The sequence below is a fragment of the Thamnophis sirtalis genome, unplaced genomic scaffold (assembly GCF_051295495.1).
Source record: "Thamnophis sirtalis isolate CommonGarterSnake01/CBP01778 unplaced genomic scaffold, rThaSir2_p1.2 scaffold_1, whole genome shotgun sequence".
Classification (NCBI taxonomy): Eukaryota; Metazoa; Chordata; class Lepidosauria; order Squamata; family Natricidae; genus Thamnophis; species Thamnophis sirtalis.
The window spans coordinates 7,832,745-7,853,900 of record NW_028261381.1 but is presented as its reverse complement, the minus strand read 5'-3'; the positions used below and the strand labels follow the sequence as shown (position 1 = coordinate 7,853,900).

The window sequence follows — 21,156 nt, the reverse complement described above, 5'->3', positions numbered from 1 at the left end:
TTCAAATGCTTGGTTTGGGGGTGTTAAGATGTTCTTATTTCTGTCTGGATTGTGCAATGAATACTGAAAAATGAAAATACCTGAAATAACGGTGCTGGCTCAGCAGCTTTTGCTGACAAACGGAGAGAACATACAATATCTATCTTTGAGCTTTCCCCTTATGCAATCAGCAATTAAAAGAAACAACTTGACAATATTAGGGAACTACTGTATGAAAGGGGCGTTGTGTTTTTATTCAAAGTAACAGAGAAAAGACAGCCAGTTATATGCACAACTTTAATTTTAGAAGGACGTAGGTTGGGCTCTTAAAATATATTCATGGAGATTTCTGTGAAAGTTAGTTGCCTTCACTGAAAACTTAGTCCCATGAATTCCAAGAAAACATGAAGAGGATGAAACATCTTATTTTTTTCCTGCATACCCAAGATCATAATCATGTGATTATGGGGGAGATATGCAATGTTTCACAATGACTGCAAGTGCTTTTCAGGCCTCTCCGAGGCGATCATACTTTGAAAGGGTCATTAAACATCTCATCATAAGAAGAGAATTACCTGCAGTTATAGATTGGGATAGAACATTAAACTTTTCATATTGCAAACGATAAGGATATATTTCTAGATATTCATCTTCCTTTTCTTCAACCAGGCCCCTTTAAAAATATCAAAAAGAGCCTTCGGAGGATTCCCGTAAGAAGAAAATTATTGCTATATCTCAGATTAGAGTATTTCTTCTCTAGCATAATAACATCAATTTCATATGATGTTACCGAAGTGACATTAACATTTATCAGGCAAGCTGATTAAGAAACATCCAAAAAATGTTATGGTTTAACGTTCTAAATAATCTTTGTGAAATTATTGTTTTGATTCATAGATTATTATTTCACAGGATGGATCATGAGTTTGGAGGATTTTGTGTCAACTGATGCTTGCATAAAATGATTCCCTCCCCCCCCCCTTATTATAGTCACGAGTAACTTCAACAAATCTCACTTGTAATTTGTTTTTCCTTTTAGTTCTCCTTGTTTTCCTTCTCCAGAATTTGAACGTGAAAGATCTAATTCTCTATCTACATTTAAGTGGAAACAACACACTTTTCAAAAGGCTTTCAATTCAGTAAGCAGGCCTGGACACTGTTTCGCAGTATATTCCCCGACTTACAACCATCCATTTAGTGACCGTCTAAAGTTACAACGGCACTGAAAAAAGTGTCTTATGATCGTTTCGACACTTTACGACTATTGCAGCATCCCTGTGGTCATGCGATCGAAATTCAGACCCTTGGCAATTGCCTTTATGATGGTTGCAGTGTCCCAAGCCATGTGATAAACTTTTGTGGCCTCTGACAACCAAAGTCAATGGGGAAGCAAGATTCATTTAACAACTGTATTACTAACTTAACAACTACAGTGATTCACTTAACAATTGTGGCAAGGAAAGTTGTAAAATGGGGCAAAACTGAGGTAACTGTCTTGTTTAGCTGTGGAAATTTTGGGGGCGATATGCTGACTCTGTAAACCGCTTAGAGAGGGCTGAAAGCCCTATGAAGTGGTATATAAGTCTAACTGCTATTGCTATTGCTATGCACAGACATTTCCACCCACTCTTGGCGGGAAGTGCATCTTATAGCCCTAAAAATATAACAAGTCAATAAACACACATTTTAAAAACTGGAGCTTTGATCAGTGGAACTTTGGAGATTTAGCTTTGTGCTAATCTCACAAAACTGTTATTTGATAGCAAGCATGGAATAATAAATACTTTTGTTTAGTTCAAAATATCTGCAACCCCATACAGCAATAGCAATAGCAGTTAGACTTATATACCGCTTCATAGGGCTTTCAGCCCTCTCTACGCGGTTTACAGAGTCAGCATATTGCACCCAACAACAATCCGGGTCCTCATTTTACCCACCCCGGAAGGATGGAAGGCTGAGTCAACCCTGAGCCGGTGAGATTTGAACAGCCGAACTGCAGAACTGCAGTCAGTTGAAGTAGCCTGCAGTGCTGCATTTAACCACTGCGCCACCTCGGCTCGATAAGTTGCCGTGAAGCTTCAGAAACAATAAATAAAAGATAGAATCTTAAGTCATTTGTCACACATTTTAAAGAATGAAGCAATATTTGAAAGCATAGTGTAAATATTTTTGGCGATTTGAAATCTGCTGTCCAACATACCATTAGAAAAATCAGTGTAAAACTGAGAACATTGAAGCTATTTTTTTTGAAATCCTGCGAATGTTAGAGAAGTTTTAATGCAAAACATTTTGGTGGAAAACCACTGCTGTGTCCACGTAATACTTTGCACTGCAATGCCTATAATTTTGTGGGTTGTTCTTTGTGCGATATAAACAACCTTAAAATAGCCTTTTGATACGTGCCATTTAGTAAAATGACATATTTGAAAGTACATGTTAGTTTTCAATTTCTAATAGATGCTTTCTGCTACTGCATGTAGACCCAGATTGTGATTGAGTTCTGGCAAGTTCCTCTACAGGAATCACCTTGTCAATTGCAGTACATTTACGTTGTAACTTTCCAGTGCATTGTTAAATAGCATTAACTTCATTCCTTCTGATTGACACTGAAAAATTTGAGAGGCCCGATGATGGATATGGAGAATAAAGCTCTATGTTATTGTACAATACAGTGCAATGACATCTATGCTGCTTATGCAAATTCACATACACACGTATGCAAATTTTATGTATTTTATACCAGTGTTTCTCAACCTTGGCAACTTGAAGACGTCTGGACTTCAACTCCCAAAATTCCACAGCCAGCGAATGCTGGCTGGGGAATTCTGGGTGTTGAAGTCCAGACGTCTTCAAGTTGCCAAGGTTGAGAAACACTGTTTTATACTATGCCCTGCAATATAGGTAGTCCTCAATGACCACAATTGGGCCCCATATTTGTTGCTAATTGAGATGTTTGTTAAGTGATTTAGATTTGATTTAGATTTATTGACATTTGTATGCCGCCCACTCCCTTGGGACTCTGGGCGGCTTACAGACAAGACAAAGGGACACATATAAAAATTAAAATAAGAATATAATTATTAAAATTTCGCACCGTGCATACTGATTAAAGTGGGGCTGGATACTGATCAACAGCCCCAGGCCTGCCGGAACAGCCAGGTCTTAGTAGCTTTACGGAAGACCGGTAGTAAGGGTCCGGATCTCTACGGGAAGATCGTTCCATAGGGCCGGAGCAGCTACAGAGAAGGCCCTCCCCCGGGTAGCCGCCAACCGACATTGACCGGCCGATGGCACCCGGAGGAGGCCCAATCTGTGTGATCTTATTGGTCTCTGGGAGGTAAATGGCAGGAGGCGGTCTCTCAGGTAGCCAGGTCCTAAACCATGTAGGGCTTTAAAAGTAACGACTAGCACCTTGAAGCGCGTCCGGAGACCAATGGGGAGCCAGTGCAGCTCGCGGAGGATAGGTGTAACGTGGGTGTATCTAGGTACACCCAAAATCGCTCGCGCGGCTGCATTCTGGACCAACTGCAGTCTTCGAACACTCTTCAGGGGCAGCCCCATGTAGAGCGCATTAGTTTATGAATGTGCATGCTTCTACATCAGGGGTGTCAAAATGGCAGCCCACAGGCCAGATGCATTGCACACAGACTGACAAACAATATGACTGACCATCTTCACTTCTTCCTGTTCTTTTTTTTTTTAAATATAATTTTTATTAAACATTATTACCTTTAAAAAACAAGAAGAAAAATACAACAACATAAATACAACGACATAAGCAAGACAAATCATACATAACAATATAGAGTAAAACATACAGATACAAATGCCGTTTTAAACATACAACCCCCCTCCCCCCCCCACGGTGACAGTCATTCACAGCCCAATTTTTTCTTTCTTTCCTCATTATTAGGTCTCTAAGCCACATCTTCTCATTGCAAGATTCAGGGATCTATTACGGTACCTACGTTAACTTTCCCCATTTTAAGTCCCTGCTGTTCTCCTAGTCGCCCACATATACCATAGGTTCCAGCTAAGATAATGTTCTGTTTCTCCTTTGTCTCTCAGCCAGCCCGTCATTCTGTCCATTTCTGCACATTCGTAGATATATTTAATTATAGCATCTTCCGACGGTATAGTGGTGGATTTCCAAGATTGTGCATAGGTTATTCTTGCAGCCACAATTATATGCAGGCTCAAGTGCCATATTGAACTGCTTATGTTATCTGGTTTGATGCTTAGTAACAGGTTCTCAGGTCTCCATTCAATGTTTGCCCCGGTAACCTCTTTTAACCATTTTTTAATCCTTTTCCAATATTTCGTGGCCTCAGTACAGGACCACCAAATATGATAGAATGTGCCCTCCTTTCTTCCACATTTCCAACACAATGGAGATAACCCACTTCTTCCTGTTCCAGGTAGGGCTGCAGAACAGGTGCAGCAACTGAAGCTGTGCAAAAGTTCTCATGGCCACAGCCATGATTCCAGGAGGACTCCCAGATTGTTCTGGGTTCTGCTCCTGGAGGAGTCTTGAAATCATTCAAACTCATCAACAGCCATTCTTGAGTCTGAACCTGTTTTTCTCCATCTGAACCCTGACAGATTAGATCTGTCTTACAATTCTGGTAATATATTTCATTTTGCAGAATATTGATGGACTGAATTAGTGATATTCAAATCTAATGGTTTCCTCGAAAAGGAAATTTTTCACTTATGAAGGCATAATAATCCTGTTTTTTAAAAACAAAAACCAGCATAATGCTTACTGATTTCTAACACATGCTTACAATGAAGCTATAAAATTAAATTGCAAAGTAAAATATGAGTGAATAAAACATCCGTTTGATAAAGATCTAAGGAAACCTACTAGTAAAAATTGGAAGCAGAAATAAGACAACGGGGGTTAAAAATTATCAAAGAGGGTTAAGACAACAAAGGTTTTAAAAGGCTTGCAAAGAAAAATGTTCTTAACTAAGTTAACTTGTTTTTGGACACCAGCTAGAATGATTTGCAGGACTACAACCGACAAGTCCAGCTTTCTGTTGTCCACTTCCAAAAAATAGATTTATTTTTTATTTAGCATTTATAGGCCGCCCTTTTCCCTGAGGGGACTCAGGGCGGCTTACAATAGTAAGGGAAGGGGAGTGAAAGACAAAATACAGAAAAAAAATGTGAGATAACTAAAAGGTACTAAAACACAACATTCACTCAGCATTCGGGAGGGGCAAGAAAATTTATCCCCAGGCCTGACGGGCTAGCCAGATCTTGAGGGCTGTACGGAAGGCCTGGACTGTGGTCAGGGTACGAATCTCCACGGGGAGATTGTTCCATAGCGTCGGAGCAACAACTGAGAAGGCTCTCCGCCGGGTGGTCGCCAGTCGGCACTGACTGGCGGATGGAATACGGAGGAGGCCCGCTCTATGCGATCTGATGGGACGCAGGGAGGTTATTGGCAGGAGGTGGTCTCTCAGATAGTCAGATCCACTACCATGGAGCGCTTTATGGGTGGTAAGTAAGACCTTGAATTGCACCCGGAGATCCACAGGCAGCCAGCGCAGCTCGCGGAGGATAGGTGTTATGTGGGCGAACCGAGGTGCGCCCACAATCACTCGCGCGGCCGCGTTCTGTACTAGCTGAAGTCTCCGGGTGCTCTTCAAGGGCAGCCCCATGTAGAGCACATTGCAGTATTCCAGCTTAGAGATCACAAGGGCTCGAGTGACTGTCGTGAGAGCCTCCCGATTCAGGTAGGGCCGCAACTGGCGCACCAGGCGAACCTGTAAATGTAGAGCTAAGTGAAGAGTGCTTTGAATTCTCTTACAGATTTCTAGATGGGATGCCTTGTGTCCTAGGATTAGCTTTGCTTGATTCACAGCAATACAAAAATGTCTGCCATGATCATTTCTTTTGGAAGCATTCTTTTGGACTCAGCCAAATGTAGTCATGAACACACATCAGATTTCATTTACCTATTAACTGCTGCCAAGCAACCAGTTTGGGTAATTTTTTACATCTACCCTACTAACCCTCTGTCTGTCTCTGCATTTTCTTTGTTGACTTGGTTTATCTATTAGTTCCACCATTGTATCCGTGGCCTTTTAATGAGGTGGAAAGTGAATGCTTTTTTCCTACAGTGATTTCATTTTTTCATATATGCTTGTGATAAAGAAAATTGTTGTATTTGGCACTTACGTCTTCCTGTTTTAGGGAAGACAGAAATATGCCAGCTGTTCAGATGAATAGCAAATAAATTAGATCAAGCAAAAGATTTGGAAGGGTTTAGTAATTAGTTCCTAAAGCCAAAAATTATTTTAGAGCAGTATTTATATAACTTTGAGTAAAACATGTCTATTGCTGCTAATAGAATTTGTGTGTGTGTATCTGTATGTGTAAAACATTATCTATTTATGCACATGCATATGTGTGAGATAGCTATATGATGGATGGATGGATGGATGGATGGATGGATGGATGGATAGATAGAAAGATAGATAGATAGATAGATAGATAGATAGATAGATAGATAGATAGATAGATGATAGATAGATAGATAGATAGATAGATAGATAGATAGATAGATAGATAGATAGATAGATAGATAGGGTATCACACACACACACATATGATGAAAACAAAACTGTTTTTTATTATTTATCTCTATCTCTCATTAGATGGCACATAATCTCTGCTGTATAAAATAAAATAAAAAAGTGAAAGCAGAACATATATGCAGAAGTAAATACAGTATACAGGATAGAATTCCATTGGACAATGGCGGCTGAAATCATCAGGCAGTTTTTATTTATTACAAATGAAAACCTTCAGTATTATCCCTAGGATAATCATTTCATCAATCTGTTTAAAAACTCATGACATGTAATCCCCATGTGTGTGTGTGTGTGTGTGTGTGTGTATGCGTGTGTATGTATGTATGTATGTATGTATGTATGTATGTATGTATGTATGTATGTATGTTGTGACCCAGCAGGAGCCGTTGGAGCTGCCACCAGACTCCGACAGCGAGGAGCCCTATGAGTCGGCTCTGGAGGATGTGGAGGATCCTGGACAGGGTTCCGACTCCGAGCAGGGCGCAGAGAGGCTGGTTGACCACCAGGAGCCTTGGACCAGTGGGGAGGAGACAAGGGAGTGTGATCCTGACGTCATGCATTGGAGCAGTGGGGAGGAGACAAGGGAGTTGGTCCTGGATGCCTCACAACGGAGAGCTAATAGGTGTAAGGATCAGTTATGCGTGCTTTGGAGTAGGATGAGGGGGGTCAGAATATATATATATCCCTTTACATAGGAGCTTCCTTTTGATAGCTTTCTATCATTTCTTGTGCTTCAGTTGCAAACTCATTTTTTCTCGTACAAGCATATTTTTAAAGTACCTGTTTTTCAGCAGTTGCGTCTGATAATGTAATGAAGCAAGGTTTCTGGACAGGACAGAAATTTTGCCGCGGTTTTTTCACCTTCCCCAGGCTCCAGAGGCTTTCTAAGAGGCTTGGGAGGGCAAAAGCAGCCTCCCTGTGCCCCCCCAACGCCCTCCGGAGCCTTCAGGAGGCTTTCATGAAGGCTCCGAGGGGCGAAAAACGGACCTACAGGGAACCCAGAAGTTCAGGAATGGCGATTTCTGGTTTGTCCGTAGGGCTGGTTTTTGACCTTCGGAGCCTTCAGAGAAGCCTCCTGAAGGCTCCGGACGTCGAAAATTGCCCTATGGATAAACCGGAAGCCATCATTCCTGAATTTCCGGTTTGCCCTTAGGGCCAGTTTTTCACACTTTGGAGGCTTCAGGGAAGCCTCTGGAAGGCGAAAAATGGCTTCAAAAGAAGGCCGAAGTCAGCTGGCCAGACCGCGCATGCGCACTGGCCAACTGATAGGGCAACGCCTCGCGTGCCCTGACAAATGGCTCCGTGAGCCCCCTGTGGCACAAGTGCCATAGGTTCGCTATCACGGCCATAGAGGTTCGGGAACACTACAGTAGTGCTAAGATTCAGCCCTTATAAAAATATAGGTAAAATATAGGGTGTATTTTAATGTTGACTCCTGAATGTTTTAGTAGATAAATATTATATTTTGCCTATGTGCAGGAATGCATGAAGGAATGCATGTATGAATGAAATTATAACACTGTATTGATTGCAATAAGGAGCCAATGGGGAAAGAAAGAGAATACTTTACAATCTGGCGCTACATTCATAATCTGGAATCAACTTTCGGTTTTTTACAAATGGTTAAATGCAGCTAAGGCAAAGTAGGAATTTGACAGACAATTGTCAGCCCCAGCAAGGATTCTTTGGGAGTGACTCAGCTGCCTGGCAAGCTGAAAATGCATAAAGTGGCAGCTTGTAGAACTTCCCATGTTTGGTTTTTTTTCATTTCTGTTTGAAAGAGAGAGGAAAAAAAATACTGGCAACAGAGATAGAGACATACCCTCAGTGATGGCGCATTATGGTTAACAGAAAGCAGAACGCAGCATGATAGTCTGACTTCCTTTTAATTAAACAAATGTTGGCTTGACTCTCTAAAGAGAAGCAACGGGTTCTGGGACTTTAGCCCTTGCAATTGAAATTCTCCAAAATATCTCTGGCCCCAGATCATAAGCTGGTGGCATCAATAGTGCCACGGCAAGTGCTTCTCTTCAGAGAACCAATTTGCATATCACTGTCCATCCTGCTGTTCTTCTTTGTACTGCGAGCTAAACCTGAAAGTTAGATGGTTTCCTCCCCCCTCCCTTTTTAAAAAATGAGTCCTTAAGACCTGGCTCTATATCTAGGCCCATGATGGCAAACTGTTGTGGCCCAGCAGGAGCCGTTGGAGCTGCCACCAGACTCCGACAGCGAGGGGCCCTATGAGTCGGCTCTGGAGGATGTGGAGGACCCTGGACAGGGTTCTGACTCCAAGCAGGGCGCAGAGAAGCTGGTTGGCCACCAGGAGGCACCTGAGCTTTGGACCAGTGGGGAGGAGACAAGGGAATGTGATCCGGACATCATGCATTGGAGCAGTAGGGAGGAGCCAAAGGAGTTGTTCCTGGATGCCCGGCACCGAAGAGCTGATAGGCATAAGGAACAGTTGTGCAATTAGAGGAGATAATTGCACTCAGCTGGTGGTCATTAGGCTCCTCTCAAGACTATAAAAGGAATGATTGTGCACACGTCCTTTTGCAGGAGTCAACGTATTCACTAAAGTTGGAGAACTTTTCGTGGCTAGCTTGGCAGGCTGGATTGCTGCCAAGGTTAGTCTGTGCTGGATTGCTGCCAACGTCTTGTCTGTGCTGGCTTGCTGCCAAGGCTTGGACTCCGCTGGCTTGCTGCCAAGGTCCTGTCTGTGTGTCAATAAATCCTTGCAGTATCTTTGTCTCGGCGTGCTTTGGTGTAGGACGAGGGGGTCAGAACAGCAAACCTATGGTACATGTGCCAGAGGTGACACACAGAGCCCTCTCTGCGGGCATGTGCATCATCGCCAGCTGCTCTTTTGGTTTCCAGGTTGCACCTGAATGCCGCCAGCTGATCTTCATGCATGCCAGAGTGCGGTAAACCCGAAGACTAGCTGGCCAATGTGAATACGCACGCTGGCCATCTGGTTCTTTGGGCTTCTGGCACTCTGACATGCACAAAGACCAGCTGCCCGGTGTGCATGTGCGCGCTGGAAACCAGAAGACCAGGTGGCCAACACGTGTATGTGCACAGGCCAGCTGGTCTTTGAGCTGGTGGGTTCCTGCCAGTTCTAACCTCTTCTATAGAAGAGGTTCCACAAATCTCCAGTGCCGTTTAGAACCGGTTCCAGCTCCCTCCCCCCGCCCGTCCCCACATCATCAAGATGAAGAGCGAGAGGAGGAATTCTGGGAGTTGAAGTCCACAAGTCTTAAAGCTGTCAAGTTTGAACACCCCTGGGGTTTCTTTTCTAAAGGGTTAGGAGTGCAAGGGTCTTGTAACTTGACAGCTTTAAGACTTGTGTGCTTCAAATGCCAGAGTTTCTGAGCCAACATTTTGGTTGCTAAGCAAGAGCGTTGTTAAGTGTGTTTCACCACATTTTACAAGTTGGCCATGCTCACCCAGTCACATGGCCAGCAAGCCACTCCCACCCGGTCACATGGCTGGCAAGCCACTCCCACCCGGTCACATGGCTGGCAAGCCACTCCCACCCAGTCACATGGCTGGCAAGCCACTCCCACAAAACAGGCCACACCTACAGAAGAGGTTCTAAAAAAATTTGAAACCCACCACTGATGGGCATGCTCCAATTCGGACACTCGGTGCCAAAAAGGTTCACTATCACTGATCTAGGCCCTAGGTTAGTGTGGGGCAATGCTTCTCAACCTTGGCAGCTTGAAGATGTTTGGACTTTTAACTCCCAACATTCCTGAGCCAGCTATATTAGCTGCATCTATTTTGATTCTTTTTACCTTGACTTTTTGGTGCTCCAGCAATTGGCAAAATAAACTACTTCCCGCAGCGTCAGCAGCATCAGAGGAAAGAATCTCTAGTGTTCCCGTTATTGCTGCAAGCATTAGATTGTTTACACATTTACAGGTTTAAAAGATAACAATGTGCAGTGGAAGTATTTTTTTTTTTTAAACAGCCCAACACTTGAGGAACTTTTGTCGCCGTACTTTTAATCTCTTTGCTTCTGCCAGAACAGCTGAGCCAAATAGTGCAAAAACTGTGCACCCCATTTTATTCTCCTGATCTTTAGGACAAATCTGTGGTTCAGCCTAGAGCAGTGTTTCTCAACCTTGGCAACTTGAAGATGTCCGGACTTCAACTCCCAGAATTCCCCAGCCAGCGAATTCACCCTTGAATTTTATAGCTACCTCCTCTTTAAATAATCCTTTCAATGCTGAACTTGTGTGGTCTGAAGTTTTAAAACGAAATCTCCCTTCTGCAACTTCAGATATTTGCTTTTACTCCTAGTAGTGTTGAATTTTGCTTCTTTTCTCTCCCTTCACACACAACTTTTGTTTGGCCAGACTAAGGCCCAGGGCTGTATGGTCTTGCCATAGTAAACCTAAAGCAAGAATTGTAGCAATTTTTTTTTTTTTTTAGGTTTGAGCTTCAAAAAGTATTTTTTTTCCCTTTAATAAAAACATTTCTTGATGAACAGAGAATGTCTCAACAGTTTGATTCTCCAGAATGTCTCATTTTCCTTTTAATATCAGTCCGGGAGGGATGGCATTTTCTGTTTCTGTGTTATTAATAGAAATTTGATTTATAGAAAATCAGCAAATGAGCCGTTTCTGCATGACTGAAAGTGCAGGAAAATTTAGGGTCTATTTAAAACATTAGCAGTCTTATTCTTGAATGGGAAGGACATTAAAAATTAAAGTATTCCTACTTACTGTATGCCTAACTTGCTGTATGTGTTTTTATTTTTATTTTGCAGCTTGCAGCTGTTTATTGCAGCACTCAAGTAGGAGATGGCAGAAATCAGCTCACCAGCAAACATCAAGGAAAAGGTACAATTTTAAAGGATCACATCATGCAGCACAACAGGCTATACAGATCAGTCCATTCAAACCTTAAACAATGTGTGACGTTCCCGTGGTTTGCCCATGAGGCCAATGTGGAGAAAAGACACAGACACGATCTTTCTCGGGATGAAGCGACCCAGATTGGGGGTCTGAGAGCCCCTTTTATTGAGATAGGACAAAGGCAGGAGGAGCAATAGCATGTGCTTAAAAACAGCCTGTAAAAGTACAATTTCTAATCTACTGCTCAGGGAAGTTCTGTCTATATATGGTCAAATCCTGGGCGTCATTGGTAGGGCACATCTCAGGATGTTATGTTATGCACTATCAGGATGTTATGGAGTTTTAGGAGTTTGTTTTCTCCTGTGTGATTCAGCGTGGCTCTGCAACTATATTACAACAACAATGTGCACTCCAGTTTTCCGTAGAAGACGAAGGAATTAGTCAATATTCCCTTGCTTGGTGGATGTCCTTGAAGCTAGTTGTCCGGACAAGGACATTTCAATTCTACTTCTTGATAACAAGAATGAATCTCAGTTGTTTCTATCTACTGATACAGTATGTGGAACTCAATTCCAGGCTCTGGTTGCCTGGATAATATGAAAAGAAAACCTTAACTTGCATATGTGCTTGATCTTAATATCATATTATCTATTGCACACACGCACACATGCGTGCGCACACATACACAATCTATCTTTTAATGAGTTCAAAGTGATGTACCTTGTATCCGTGGCACGACAAAACCGCGCCCGACTAAGCCGCGCCCGATTAAACCGCGTCGCTGACGTCATCAACAGGACGACAACAGCGAGCGCGGAGAAAGAAGGGCGCTTTAAATAGCGCTTTGAAAGCAAGCTGATTCAACTTAAGGTAAGGGTTAGCTTTAGGGTTAGGTTAAGGGTTAGGGTTAGGTTTAGGATTAGGTTTAGGGGGGTTAGGTTTAGGTTTAGGGGTTAATTTTAGGTTTAGCGTTTACAGCGTGCTTCTGTCTCCGCGCTGTTGTCGCGCTGTTGATGACGTCAGCTATGCGGTTTCGTCGAGCGTGGTTTAGTCGAACGCGGTTTTGTGGTGGAACCCCTTGTATCATTCATTATTTAGTCCTTGCAGCAACATCATCAGGGTTTCATGTTTGATTGGGAATTTGAACCTGGGTTTTCTTGTCACAGTCCAGCATTCCAACACTACATTATATCAGTTAATATATGTCCTCTCATTACTGAAGGATTTTTTTTTTGTCAGTAATTAGGACTTTTTTGGATATGCAATTTTAATACCTTGTATGGTTTTAGATAATCAATATTATTCCTACATTCAGCATCTTCCTCCTAAATTAATTAAAATTATATCTATCTTGTATTTTCATAGAAGTCAAGCCCACTTTCTTTTAGGGCAGTGTTTCTCAACCTTGGCAACTTGAAGATGTCCGGACTTCAACTCCCAGAATTCCCCAGCCAGCATTCGCTGGCTGGGGAATTCTGGGAGTTGAAGTCCGGACATCTTCAAGTTGCCAAGGTTGAGAAACACTGTTTTAGGGCATGTTTTAACTTTGAAAGCTAAAATTTCTTGCATTTTTTCCCAGGATAGTTTTCCCAATTAATTAATTAATTAATTAATTAATTAATTAATTGCCTGTCTTGTCTTCATAATGCTCTATTGCGTTTGCTTCTCCTTTGTGGGTTAGATGCAGGCGATGGCAGGATACATGCATCCTTGTAAAATGTTGACATAACATTGAACGTCAGCAGCTATAAATGTAACACGCAAATTAGACCCACTGAAATCCTCAGTTTTATTTTGTTATCAATTAATGCATGAGGTTCTTTAAGGCTTACGAGGAGCAAAAATTTTGCATCCATTAAACAAAAAAAAAAAGAATTAAGAGAATTAAAAACGCCAAAATTAAGGCGAAGCAAAAGCTAACTTTTTTTTTTTACGTTTTATTTTATTCATTCATTCATTCATTGGCAAAAGCCAACTTTTATTAAACTCTCACACCTTTTAACACAAATCAGTGACACTTTAAAAAAACATTTGGAGGGATAGTGATGGTTGGAAGTGAGTTAAGCAACGTCATACATGTAGCTGGTGGGATATTTTTATTGGCAAGTTGATTGATTGAGATTGATTGATTGATTATCTGCCATCAAAAGTCAGTGTTGACTCTTAGTTACCATATAGATGTCAAATAGGTGTCAAACTCGTGTCATCAGGTTGTCGTTATGTGTCCTATCACAACTTTTCCTGCTTTGCTAAAATGGGGGTGGCGGTGGCATCTGGCCTGCGGGCCACGAGTTTGACATCCCTGACATAGATTTTCTCTATAATGATTTGCCCTTCCGGTTTTCCCATATTGCACCTATTGCCACTGTAACCGTGTCCTTCCATCTTGCTATTGGTCATATTTCATTCCACTTTCCCCAACATCAGAATCCTTTCTAGAGACTTAGCTCTTACATAATGGGTCCGAAGTATGGGACAGAGATGTTTCTATCTGTGACCCGTCAAATGCGCGCCCGACAAAACTGCGGCGACAAAACTGTGGCGACAAAACCGCGAGGTCAAAAGCGCTCCCACAAAAGAGCGCCCACAAAAGCGCGCCCACAAAAGCGCGATTAGGGTTAGGGTTATTACGTTATTTTTGCGTTGTTTGTTGATGGCGCGCTTTTGTCGGCGCACATTTATCGGCGTGCTTCTGTGGGCGCGATTTCGACCTCGCTGTTTTCTCACCACGCTTTTGTCGGCGCGCTTTTGTCAAGCGTTCATTTGTCGGTGAACCGTTTCTATCATTCTCTGTTCTTTGCCCATCTTCACCCATTAGATCGCACAGGGTCGGCCTCCTCCGGGTTCCGTCTACCAGCCAATGCCATCTGGCTACGACCCGGGGGAGGGCCTTCTCTGTTGCAGCTCCGGCCCTTTGGAAAGAACTCCCCGCGGAGATTCAGACCCTCACCTCTCTCCTGGCCTTCCGAAAAGCCGTTAAAACCTGGCTGTGTCGGCAGGCCTGGGGTTAATGAGCTCCCTTCCCCTCTCGACAGGTGTGGTTGTTGGCTATCTTAAATGCTTGTCTTGTATTTGTGTGTTCCCTTTCCCACTTGAGTTGTTCGCCGCCCTGAGTCCCTTTTGGGAATAGGGCGGCATATAAATAAAACAAACCTCAACCTCAGTGGTATAGGCCCACTTCTGCAATGACCTGGGCTAAATAGAAAGCACATCTCTGAAAATTTCCATCCTGCATATCATGTATTATCCTAGAAGAGGCATAATGGTTGGACCGGTCGGATAGCCAGATGAAAGCAGACAACAGGGCTTGTGGGACATTTAGTTTTGTTGAAAATATACAGCATGAAAATGGTATTCATCAAATTTGAAATGTCAAAAGCCTATCTAGGCTGGCGCAGTGCATATAACAGCTGCCCTTGTGTACCATTGTCTGAAAAGCTGGTCAAAATTTAACCAGCAATTGCAGGATGCAAATAAATGGAAATGTCAGGACTAATTTTCAGGTGGGCAGAGGAAAAAGTTGCTGCCAAGAAAGGGGGAAGCAGCTGTAGCTTAACTGCAATGTGGGATTTATCAGACATATAGCAAAAAAAAAAAAGGGGGAGTGGAACCCATTTTCGCATGTTCTTTGAATTGTACCACTAGCATTAAGAGATTCTGACCTATTTTATACAAATAGGCTATTGCAAGCCTGAAAGATCATTGCAAATTCGTTAATACAAAAATGCAGCACAAGTTTGTCTTTCGATTTGTATTTGTTTTGCATTCGTAGCCCTTGTTTCAAACTATATTTTTCGCTCTTCCTTGCAGATCAACGCAGTGCGTTCCGTCGTTCCCAACAAAAGCAACCATGAGATAGTGCTGGTGTTACAGCAGTTTGATAACAATGTAAACAAGGCAGTACAAGCTTTTACGGATGGTCTGTATGCTTTTCACATTTCACTTGAGTCTTCAGAAACAAGCATTTAATTGCCAAACGTTTCATTCTTTACGTAGGTGAACTGATTTGTTGCCGTAATCTTTTGCCAGTTGTTTTGCTATGTGTCCTATTAAAAGGCAATATTCCACCTTTCTTGAAAGGAGACTATTCTTCCTGTTTTGTCACTTGGGAAGGGATTTATAAGCATCACTAAAAAGCCCCATATAGAAATTATCAGCAAATTTTCATCTTCTTAATAGTAACCTCCAAGACCCAAGAAAATCCAGGAAAGAATATTTGGGGGGGATGGGGTGGGGGAAATAATGCCATAAAGTTAAGTCAACTTTGCTGATAAATTTGAAGGGTTACTAGGAGGGAAAAATAATTTTAATGAGAAATGAATAAGATACTACCAAACTCTGGCAGCCAAAGAAACCAAACCTGTCTCTTAACTGTAGAGAAGCATTCTTGATGCATCTCAGAATTGCAAGGACCGCTCTTAAAAATCTGGGCACCTTCCAGAGTATTAAACCATCAGTAGCACTCTTAAGATGGGAAACTCTTTTGAGCCACTGTTATTGCTTATTGTATATTCATCATTCCTCCTCTTCAGGTAGCGCACTTCAATTTCTAAAAGAATGGAATATGACTGGGAAAAAGAAGGTAATGGATTCCAAAGTGGAGTTAACTATTTAAACTCATATCTGCATAAATTTGAGGTCCAGTTTGGTCCAGTGGTTAAAGCACTACAGTAGAAAATGGGGAATCCGTGTGTTCAAGTCCTTCCTTAGCCATGAAAGCCACCTGGGTGACTTTGGGCCATTCATTCTCGGTTAGCCCAACTCGCCGCAATGGGTTGCTGGTGTAGGGCAAACAGGATTAGGAAGGTGCGTTTGAACTGTTTTCTGCCTTAAGTTATTTGTAAAAATAATAAAGTCAGGATAACGGTATTGGCTGTTCTGACCCCCCTCGTCCCACACCAAAGCACACTACGAACCAAAGATAAGTTACGGCATTTAATTAACAGACAGACAGGTCCTTAGCAGCAAACCGGCACAGATAAGCCGTGGCAGCAATCCAGCCTGCTAAGCTCACCATAATGTTCTCCAACATTAGTTCCTGCGTTGACTTCTGCAAAAGGGGCGTGTAGACAAGCAGTCCTTTTATAGTCTGGAGAGAAGCCTAATTACCACCAGCTGAGTGCAATTCCTCCTGTACTTGCGCAACTGTTCCTGACACCTATTAGCTCTTCGGTGCCGGGCATCCAGGAACAACTCACTGCTGACGTCAGGATCACACTCCCTTGTCTCCTCCCCACTGGTCCAAGGCTCAGGCGCCTCCTGGTGGCCAACCAGCCTGTCTGCGCCCTGCTCGGAGTTGGAACCCTGTCCAGGGTCCTTCACATCCTCCAGAGCCGACTCATAGGGCCCCTCGCTGTCGGAGTCTGGTGGCAGCTCCAATGGCTCCAGCTGGGCCACAACATAATGCTAATAGTTTCCCCTGTCCAGTGAGTCAGTGCTCATCTCCGTTTCTTAGCTGAGGGAGCTAGCGTTGTCTGAAGATGCTTCCGTGGTCATATGGTCAGCATGACTATATGCTGTGGCACACAGAATGCTGTTACCCTCCCACTGAAGTAGTACCTATTTATCTACTTGTGTTTGATTGTTTTAGAACTGCTAGGTGGGCAGGAGCTGGGGCAAGTAATGGAAGCTCACCCTTTTATGCAGTGCTTGGGACTTGAACCAAGGCTGCCAACTGAAAGCTCAGAGTCTTTAACCACCGAGCTGTTGTGCCCACAAAGGATGGATAGATAGATAGATAGATAGATAGATAGATAGATAGATAGATAGATAGATAGATAGATAGATAGATGAGAGAGAGAGAGAGAGAGAGAGAGAGAGAGAGAGAGAGAGAGAGAGAGAGAGAGAGATGGAGAGATGATAGATAGATCTGAGCAACTGATTTATTGCCATAGTTTTTTACCAGTTGTTTTGTTTTTTAGTGAGCACAGTTCCACATCTGCACACAAGAGGCTTCATAATCAATAGGCTTCGTAATCAATTTAGTTTTAATTATTCCTTGCCATTTGTGTACTTGCTGAGTGTCCTGGATAATTTGACAGGAAATCAAAACAATTGAAGTAGTCTGCCCTATTGAATCTTTGAAGATTTATTTTTTTAAAAATAAACAGTTCTTTTCTGTTAATTAATCCTTGAATAATTTAAAAAATATTTATTTACAGTAGGCATAATAAGCGTTATAAGCACATATTGCAATTATATAGGGATGGCTACCAAGATAAAACCACACAACTAATGAAGATAAGTTGATAACAGCCCAATAAAGCTATATCTATGTTCTTTATGGCATATGTACCCCACCTGATGCTAAGAAACCATCTCTTTTTTGTTGTTATGATCTTGCTCTATCCAAACTAATACTAACATTAAACTCTAGTTCAAACATTAATCTACAATACAATAGCAGAGTTGGAAGGGACCTTGGAGGTCTTCTAGTCCAACCCCCTGCCTAGGCAGGAAACCCTATACCGTTTCAGACAAATGACTAATATCTTCTTAAAGACTTCCAGTGTTGGGGCATTCACAACTTCTGGAAGCAAGCTGTTCCACTGATTAATTGTTCTAACTGTCAGGAAATTTCTCTTCAGTTCTAAGTTGCTTCTCTCCTTGATTAGTTTCCACCCATTGCTTCTTGTTCTACCCTCAGGTGCCTTGGAGAATAGTTTGACTCCCTCTTCTTTGTGGCAACCCCTGAGATATTGGAACACTGATATCATATCTCCCCTAGTCCTTCTTTTCATTAAACTAGACATACCCAGTTCCTGCAACCGTTCTTCATATGTTTTAGTCTCCAGTCCCCTAATTGTCTCTATTGCTCTTCTCTGCACTCTTTCTAGGGTCTCCACATCTTTTCTACATCGTGGTGACCAAAACTGCAGTATTCCAAGTGTGGCCTTACCAAGGCATTATAAAGTGGTATTAACACTTCACGTCATCTTGATTCTATCCCTCGGTTTATGTAGCCTACAATTGTGTTGGCTTTTTTGGCAGCTGTTGCACACAGCTGGCTCATATTTAAATGGTTGTCCACTAGGACTCCAAGATCCCTCTCACAGTTACTACTGTTGAGCAAGGTACCCCCTCTACTGTACCTGTGCATTTCATTTTTCTTGCCAAAATGTAGAACCTTACTCTTTTCACCATTGAATTTCATTTTATTGGATAGCACCCAATGTTCAAGTTTGTCAAGATCCTTCTGTATCTTTAGTTGGAACACTGGGTCCAAACTAAACTGGACCCAGTGTGGCGCTCCTCACTCTTGTTTGTATGTGTGGGGAGTGCTGTTATATGGAGGTATACATATAGACATAGAGTCTATGCAAGGTGTAGTAAAATTAAAGCATTATAATAGGATTCCACCCACTTTTTACACTTGTTGTACATAAGAAGCAGGGACAGCTTTGTTTCCTCCATTGTGGCTACCATCTTAGTTTCTTTCACCATACTCTTTAGAAATCCTTGTGCATACATATATAACCCATTAGATCACACAGATTAGGCCTCCTCTGGGTTCTGTCTACTAGCCAATGTCATCTGGCTACTACCCGGGGGAGGGCCTTCTCTGTGGCGGCTCCGGCCCTTTGGAACGAGCTCCCCGCAGAGATTCGGACCCTCACCTCTCTCCAGGCCTTCCGAAAAGCCGTTAAAACCTGGCTGTGTCGGCAGGCCTGGGGTCGATGAGTTCCCTTCCCCTCTCAAATCGTGTGGCTGTTGGTTGTTTTAAATTCCCTGTACTTTTTGTTGTAGTTCTTGTGTTTTCCTTCCCCTCCTCTGGGTTTGTGCGCCGCCCTGAGTCCCACCGGGAATAGGGCAGCATATAAATAAAATGAACCTTGAACCTTGAACCTTGAACTATTACTTTCACAGATTTTAGCTAATGCTTCTCACTTTTATTTATACAATTTTCACTTTGATTATTGAGTAGACTATGTGGCATGGAGACTTATTACAATTAATCCAACAGTTGCAAAACTTAACAGATAATTCTGGAGATGATATTCTTCCGATATTTCTCCTTTTATGTATCAGTGACTGAATAAAATAGACAAAAATTTAAAAAATCATTTTAGGAGAGTTAAATAGGCTATATGAGCCGAGGTGGCGCAGTGGTTAGAGTGCTGTCCTGCAGGCCACTTCAGCTGACTGTTATCTACAGTTCGGCGGTTCAAATCTCACCGGCTCAAGGTTGACTCAGCCTTCCATCCTTCTGAGGTGGGTAAAATGAGGACCCGGATTGTTGATGGGGACAATATGCTGACTCTGTAAACCGCTTAGAGAGGGCTGAGAGCCCTATGAAGCGGTATATAAGTCTAACTGCTATTGCTATTGCTATTTAAAAAAATAATTTTTATTTAAACATCCAGTGCCCAGTTGTAACTGCAATTATTTTATCACCTTGTTTCCCTTACTTCATATTTATTTCAAGAAACGGAGCTCTGATAATAAATATTACATTTAGTGCATTGAATAGAATTTGCAGTTGAAAGGAAGAAATGTGGGTGGATTTGTTTTTCCTATTGCAGCACGACCCTTTGTGGAGTAACGTTGCTAATCTTATTTAATGCAGAACAGCAAAAGAAAAAGAAGCAAATCAAAGCAACATCACCGTAACAAAGAGACAAAGGGTAGGGAGGATGGAACCGAAAAGGTGTCTCTGGAATCCCAAGAAGTAAATGACTGCCAGCTGAATGGCTGTGCTAAAGATACTTTCCCTGGCAAATATGCCAGTGAAAAATCAAAAAATCCTCAGGAAGAAAGGAGCTGGGAATACAAGAACAGAAGAGAGGCAAGACCAGAAATAGCAGGTCTGTATGTTAAGATCAGCTTGATTTCCACCATTCTCATCCAGCCGGGATTTAAGTTACTTTAATATAAGTTTTTACTTTCAACTTGCATTTTGATTTGAAAATGTGAGTTGACATTCAGATGTGGGCTAAACTAATTTCTCCCATATTCTCTCTTATACAATTAGTCTCACAGCTTTTGCTTCCTTCTTCTTCTTCTTAGTCTCATTAAAAGTGGTTTTCTTAACTATTTTCTGTATAGTACTTCCTAATGCAGAGCACTTCCTCGGTCTCGGCATGTACAATACAGTGGTGGGATTCAAATAATTTAACAACCGGTTCTCTGTCCTAATGACCAGGTGGGTAGGTGGGGCTTAGTGGTCGTGTGACCATGTGGGTGTGGCCAACTCAACATTACTCAGGTCGATGGGCGCTTTGCCTTAGCTGTTCCAATGTAATAAGGGTTAACCGGAGAGGCAGTTTCTGTAAGCAGGGCAATAAAGATGAGGCTAGAAACAACATCAGAATGTTTCCTTCCTGCCTTCCTTACAGGATTAGCCTTGTAAAGTGGGAAAAAACCAAAAGAAGATTTCTTCCAACAATCGGTTCTCTGAACCTCTTAGAAAGTTAAGAATCGGTTCTCCTGAATAGGTGCGAACTGGCTGAATCCCACCACTGGTACAATATGTCCTTTTCTCCACATGATTGGCTGCTGCTGCTGTTCTGTCCTCTAGTACCATTTTCATTGCATTTTTGTCACTTGTCCTTAAAAGCAAAGTAGTTGCAATATAATATTGCTTGCTGGAATTAAAAAGTTTTAATTAAACTTTTATTGAAAAGGTATGCCTTTTTTGTCTCATAACAGAACTTGATTGATTTCACCTGAAGCATAGCAACCCTCTCTTCAGGCAATCTGAAAAAGACAGTTCT

At 42.2% G+C, this 21,156-nt stretch overlaps 1 protein-coding gene across 2 annotated transcripts in view; it reads left to right on the top strand.

Annotated features, from left to right (window-relative positions):
- The window catches only part of SPATS2L (spermatogenesis associated serine rich 2 like), a 54,357-nt gene that overhangs the window by 15,610 nt on the left and 17,591 nt on the right, over window positions 1–21,156 (top strand). The window contains exons 2-5 of one of the 2 annotated variants that reach the window (XM_087707360.1): window positions 11,356–11,428; window positions 15,254–15,362; window positions 15,976–16,025; window positions 20,010–20,247. In XM_087707360.1, the coding sequence (XP_087563486.1) occupies window positions 11,390–11,428; window positions 15,254–15,362; window positions 15,976–16,025; window positions 20,010–20,247 (436 nt within the window). In that variant the 5' untranslated portion in view covers window positions 11,356–11,389. Of the gene's footprint in view, window positions 1–11,355; window positions 11,429–15,253; window positions 15,440–15,975; window positions 16,026–20,009; window positions 20,248–21,156 lie in introns of those variants that run through there. The other variant, XM_087707368.1, reaches the window with a different exon arrangement.